Genomic DNA, 6,000 nt, shown 5'->3' on the forward strand with positions numbered 1-6,000 from the left:
GGAACCCAAGTCCCCATGCGGATCTGGCTAGGAGGAATCTGTCCCTGTGGGTCACAATGACAGTGGCAGGGATCACTTCTCAGTTGAGGATCATGGAGGGACCAGCAGGAAGCATGGAGCAGCAGACCCAGCCCACTGGCCTTTATTCTGCACTGTCAGTTCTCTCCTCCCAAGATAAGAAGGGGCAGGAATGGAGATCATACCCCTCTCATGGCACCTGAGAAGAATCCTGGAGTAGCTTTGAGTGGGCAGGAGTATGGGGTTGTGCCCACTGTATGGAGTGACCCTACCAGATGGGAATCCTCTCTTGTGTACCCCCAGGGTCTCCTCACCTCTCTGAGACCTGAAAGTGAGGGTGGAGGGGGGGAAATTCTCAAGCTACCCTGAGTCACAAATGAACTTCCCTTCTGTCTAGCACCTCACCCAAGGCAGCAGAAGCTGCCCGCCTCCTCCTGTCTGATATGTGGTCTATCAAGGAGCTGCAGGGTCTCCTCAGACAGGTAAGGTTCCACAGAACCCCTGCTGGGGGTCAGTTGGGGATCCCCCTTGCTGAGACCTGGCTCAGGGGCCAAGTAGGAAGGAGCCCTGGAGCACCCAACTGCAGCCCAGTGTGCTTGGCATTCAATGTAACTGATGCTCTGCACAGTCTCTCTCTCTCTCTCTCTCTCTCTCTCTCTCTCTCCCCCCCCCTCTTCATTACAAATAACTAAACAAAAATATGAGGGGAGTACAAAAGCTCTGGTTTATGGTGATGCTGGGGATTGAAACAGGGATGTCAGAACTCAGGTACTAAAGCCTTTTGCATCACCATTATGCTGCCTCCCCAGCCCTGAGACATGGTTTTTCTAACTTGAGGATGTTAACCAGCTAGCAATCTGTGAGGGTGGCATTGACATGCCAAGCGTCCATAGGCCAAGGGTGCTCTAGGAGGAGGCATTCTTGACCCCAAGGGAAGTCCCCACCCCACCCCCCACCACCTTTTCTGTCCTGGGGTGTCTCACCCAATGTTCCTCCCTTGCAGCAAGGCTTCGACAGGAGCATGCTAGGACCCTTAGCTGGGCCCAACAGCTTCCGGAACTTCACCTCCCGATTCTAAGAAGAGGCCACACCGCAAGTTTCACTTGCAGGTAAGAGCCAGCCCCCCTCCAGAACCCTGGCAGAAACCTCAGCCCATACAGTCTCCCATCAGTCATGGATGCAGAAGTGTCCTTCGGCCTGACAGGCTGACCAGAGGCGTGTGGACAGTGTGTAGATTGCCTGGCTGGGGGACCACCGGTTGTCACAGTTCAGGATGTAAGGGACCGTTCATCATCTGGGTAGCATCAGCAGGCAGAATTTTGGGCACAGCAGCGTAGGTTTCGCACTGCACAGCTCAGGTCAGGGTGTGAACTGGACCAAGTGCACATGCCCCCTGGAGAAGAAGAATATGCCCTTCTGGGTGCAGGTACCCACAGCTCACAGCATTTCTCTTTTTCTTCAACATTAACGTCTCCCTTACATTTTGTCCTAAAACATGCTCCCTCTTTCAGCATAACCATAAAAGTTCTTAGGATGGCTCTGAATTTCTACCATTTTGCAGTGTCTTCATCAGCTTGGAAGAGTGGGCTTTGTGCAGACTTGCTCAGACCTATTCTCCGTGCCTTAGCTGGTGGGGCAGCAGCAAGCCAGCTGGTGAAGCACCTGCCCATGTACGGAAAACCCTGCTGGCCTCAGAGCACTTCAGTCCTCGGCCAGAAGCTCAGCTCAGCTCAGCTCAGGAGAGTGTCAGACACTGACCTTCCCCTGTGGTTCTTCCTGAGACAGGGAAGCTGCTTCCCAGACACCGAGGATATTATTGCTTCATTTAAAAAAAATTGCTGTTACTTTTACATTTATATTTATTTACAAGCAAGGAGGAGTGCAAGAGCCCCCCACCTCACCCCCCAGCATACGCCATGCTGCATCAAATTCCTGACCTCATGCTTCCAATTCCAGTGCTCTTACACATCAGGAAACTACCTTGGCCCACCCACCCACCAATATGTGGGGGGGGGGGTGTCTTCTGTCTTAATGAGAGAGAGAAACAGAAAGAGAGAGAGAGAGAGAGAGAGACCAGAGCACTGCTCAGTTCTGGTTTATGGTAGTGGATTGAACCTGGGACTTCAGAGCCTTGGGCATGAGAATTTTTCTTCATAACTTTTCTGCTGTCTCCTCAGCTCCTCAAAAGATTTTAAAAGAATTTTTATGGAAACACACACACACACACACACACACACACACACACACCAGAGAGCTGCATTCAAGTACATGTGCATCAAGCCTGTGCTCTCCCCTCTGAGCTGCCCTGCTGCCTGCTAAGACAGATACTGTCAGTCACCACCATTACCATCCACCAAACTTCTCACCCTTTCTCTCACCCCAAGCCCTTCATTCCCACCCTCATTCCCCAGCTCTCTTTCTTACTCTTTTTGTAATCAACTCACTTCTTCATCTGCCTATTTCAAGCTGATGATTCTAGGAACCCCAAACTTGGGACCTATATGTAAGAAAGAGATTTAGAAGCCTTAGCTCTCACAAAAAGTCCCCTGAGATGCTCACTTCAAAAGACAAATAGGGGCTGGGTGGTAGCACACCCAGTAGAGTACATATGTGATCATGCATAAAGACCTGGGTTCAAGCACCCTGGTCCACACCTGCAGCGGGGGAGCTTCACAAGTGGTAGAGCAGGGCTGCAGGTGTCTCTCCTATTCCTTCTCTCTCTCTCTCTCTCTCTCTTTCTCTCTCGCTCTCCCTCACCTCCCATCAAAGAAAAAAGATAAAATGGCTGCACAAACAGTGGAGACATATAAGCACTAGCCCCAAGGATAACCCTGGTAGGAAAAACAGACAGAAACACTCCTGATCCCAACCACAACAGTGCTCTCTCACCTGATCTAGAACAGGGTCCTGAAAAAATACTTCTAAACAAGCATCTAAAGTGATTCTGATTTGGGGAAGCCAGGGACCACACTGAGGTACTCAAATCAGACACGGGGGGTCCCAGGGAGGGTCCCCCGGGGTAACGCAGGCAGGACCCCTGGGCAGAAGGAGACTTCTCAACACCCGACCTGTCTGCCAGCACCACCCCCCAGCCCTCATACCTGGGTTGGCAATGGCCCAGATGAAGAATCACTAAGCCTGTGGCATCCTCTCCTAGTGGGCAAGCCACCAGCTTTCATGGATGTGAACAGAGAGAAGACACAGAAACTCTTCTAGATGCTCAGCTCAGTGCAGGGCTCCCTGCTGGGGGTGGGGAAACAGAGTGGGCATGGCGGTTGGTCAGGAAGACAAAGCCGAGTTGGAGGTAACAAGAAGACTCTTCTTTTCCAGACCCGATGTGGCCCAGTGGAGGAGACCTCAGACCTTGCTGGGGGCTATAGTGTCCACCTTGTGCAGTATTTGGACAAGTTCCAGCACACCTGAGAGCGACTCTCAAAACTGCAGCTGATGGAAATATTTTTAGATTCTTCTATTTTTCGGGGGGGCGGGGGAGACTGGCAGGCAATTGGGAGGTGGGGGGGAACCTTTCTTGAGTTAAAGGGGCTTGTGTCTGATGTCAATACTTCTTTCGCTGATATATGGAATATATATATATAGTGTATAGCAGACATGTGAGTGTGTGTGTGTGTGTGTGTGTGTGTGTGTGTGTATGTGTGTGTGTGTGTGTGTGTGTGTGTGCGCGCATGTGCACAGCGTGCCTGAGGAAGTGGCCTCAAACTGAACAGAGTGAGTGAATGGCTTCACTGCAGCTTGTCAGCTGAGGAAGAAGGCTCTTCCCTGTCTCTTCCTCAGAAGCAAGTGTGATGTGTGCTTTTTGTGTAGCTAAGGATGTATTTTGTGGGGCAGGGGGGGCCTGGCTGGGAAAGGCCCAGAAGAAGTCCTGAGAGGTTCCAGGCTGCTACCTGCCAGGGGACAAGGCAGGAGGGGAAGCAGCAGGTACCAGAGCTAAGATTCCCCCAAAGATGTAGCTTTGTAAGAAGGGAGGCCAATAGGCATTGAGGCTCAGTATATCTCATGGGAAAACCCCATTGTCTAAAAACACTGCCATTCCCACTGTGCCCTGGGGCTGGGAGTGGGCAGGGTATGGAGGCTTATAGAGGGACAAGAACAGGGTCATGCCTGTTTTGCTAGATTCAGCCTGAGAGAGGGGACCCCAGTCTCCTTTGTACCCCTCAGAGCAGGCTTAGCCTACAAAGTGTGTGTGAGCTGTTTGCTGCAGGAGAGAGAAGACAATGACCCAAAACCAGGAAGACACTGCCCCAGGTTTACTGAGACAGTGTTGGGGCTCCAGGAGATTTGGGTGGAGGGAAGGGACTAGAGATGGAGTTGGGAAGGGATGTATGAGCTCAGGGTACCAAAAAGCCTGAGGCCCTGCCAGAGGCCAGGGAGGTGATCTGAGAGGCCAGAGCCCAGCTGAGAAGCCAGCAAACTATAAGGGGGCAGAATGTGGGGGTCCCTCCTGAGCCAGGACTAGCACAGGCATGATTAGGAAGTCACCACCTGAAAGGAAGGCACCCCTCTATCTTCCTTCCTCCTTGGCCTCCCCAACCCCCTCTCCCCCCGCCCAAACACACACACACATACACACACGCACACATTCCTTAGTCCAGCAACCACAAACCACCTTTCTGGACTCAGGCTATATCTGTCACATTAAAACCTCTGAGGACAGGGTGGCACTTGCCTCTGGGGCTTTGCTGAGGGTCAGTGACATCCCCTCCTCTTCATTCTTCACACATAACCCCACCTTCTAGGCTCATATATGAGCCAGGTGCCACCAGACTGTCTCACATGTAGAATCCAAGATGACTCTAGGCCCAGTGCAATCCGTTTCTTTAACAGACACGTACCAGGCAAGGGAGAGGACAGCCGTCGTCCAGTCAGGCCTACTATGAGGAAGCAGTGACCATTCCAGCGCTACCCTGACTTCCAGCTCCCACTTTCTGTCCCTCCCTGGGTAAGGAGCCCCTATGCTGTGGGATTGGGCAACTTTGCCCACCCCAGGTGGCCAAGCCTGAGAGCTATGATGCCAGGCCTAGCTTTAGTCGCCTTGCTCCAGACAGCCAACTGGGCACGTCACCCAGCCATCTATCCATGCCTGGACTTTTGGAAAAGGTGAAAATTGAGGGGGACTTGAGCTGAATTTCTTAGAGATAAAGATAATACCCCAACCTAATGCTCTGACTGGGGCCTGGTGTGGTCAGGCACAGACACCCAGTCTCCCCTGCCCCTGGTCTGGCCCCAGAACCCTGATGACAGGGCCAGTTGCCACTATAGACTAAGAGCAGCACCCACACTTCTCCCAGGCCTTGAGGTGCAGGGGTGCTCTCTCTTGTCAGCCTGACTGAGACGTGGCATGGCGGGGGGGGGGCGGTGGGGGGAGGACTGTAAAGGGGCAGAGGCCCAGGCAGCTATGAGCTCTCCTCGCCCAGTGCTGTGTAAGAACCTTGTGCTGGCCCTGCCCAGCTTCCCTGTGTGACATGCTATGTATTTGCTTTTCTGGTAATAGAGGAAATCAATAAATTACTGGCGTTTCTTTGAACTTTTACTTTCAAGCAGTGGATTATTTGGGGGGGAGTGTGCTGTTGAGGAAAAAGGGCATCTCACTTCCTTGGGCTGCCTTTTTAAAATGTATTTCAGTTATAGACAGAGAAATTGAGAGGGAAGGGAAGACAGAGAGGGAGAGAAGCCCCACCCCTTATAGGCAAGAACTGGAGGCTCACACCCTGGTCCTTGTGCATGGTAATGTGTGTACTCAACCAGGTGTACCATCACCTTGCCCAAGAGCCGGCCTCTTGCTGATCCAGCACCCAGCAAGGACTGAGTGTGTCTCCTCCAGGAGAGGGGCAGATAATCAATACACACCTGCTCTGTCAGTGCTTCTGACCCTCACAGCAGCTCCAAGACTGGGGTCTTACAAACAAGTCATGTGAGGCTTAGGGAGAAAAGAAGGCTCACCCCTAGAATATGCACTCCACCTGG

At 52.3% G+C, this 6,000-nt stretch overlaps 1 protein-coding gene across 3 annotated transcripts in view; it reads left to right on the forward strand.

Moving 5' to 3' along the window:
- The window catches only part of PKP1 (plakophilin 1), a 43,729-nt gene extending 38,169 nt beyond the window's left edge, over positions 1 to 5,560 (forward strand). The window contains exons 12-15 of one of the 3 annotated variants that reach the window (XR_009546310.1): positions 416 to 500; positions 1,022 to 1,127; positions 3,349 to 3,681; positions 3,712 to 5,560. Coding sequence is in view for 1 of the 3 variants with exons in the window: in XM_007522074.3 (XP_007522136.1) it covers positions 416 to 500; positions 1,022 to 1,096 (160 nt within the window). In the remaining 2 variants the exon portion in view is untranslated. Of the gene's footprint in view, positions 1 to 415; positions 501 to 1,021; positions 1,128 to 3,348 lie in introns of all 3 variants that reach the window. The other 2 variants (XR_009546311.1, XM_007522074.3) reach the window with 2 other exon arrangements.
- Positions 5,561 to 6,000: the final 440 nt, after the last annotated feature.

Source organism: Erinaceus europaeus, chromosome 19 (genome assembly GCF_950295315.1).
Source record: "Erinaceus europaeus chromosome 19, mEriEur2.1, whole genome shotgun sequence".
Taxonomy (NCBI): domain Eukaryota; kingdom Metazoa; phylum Chordata; class Mammalia; order Eulipotyphla; family Erinaceidae; genus Erinaceus; species Erinaceus europaeus.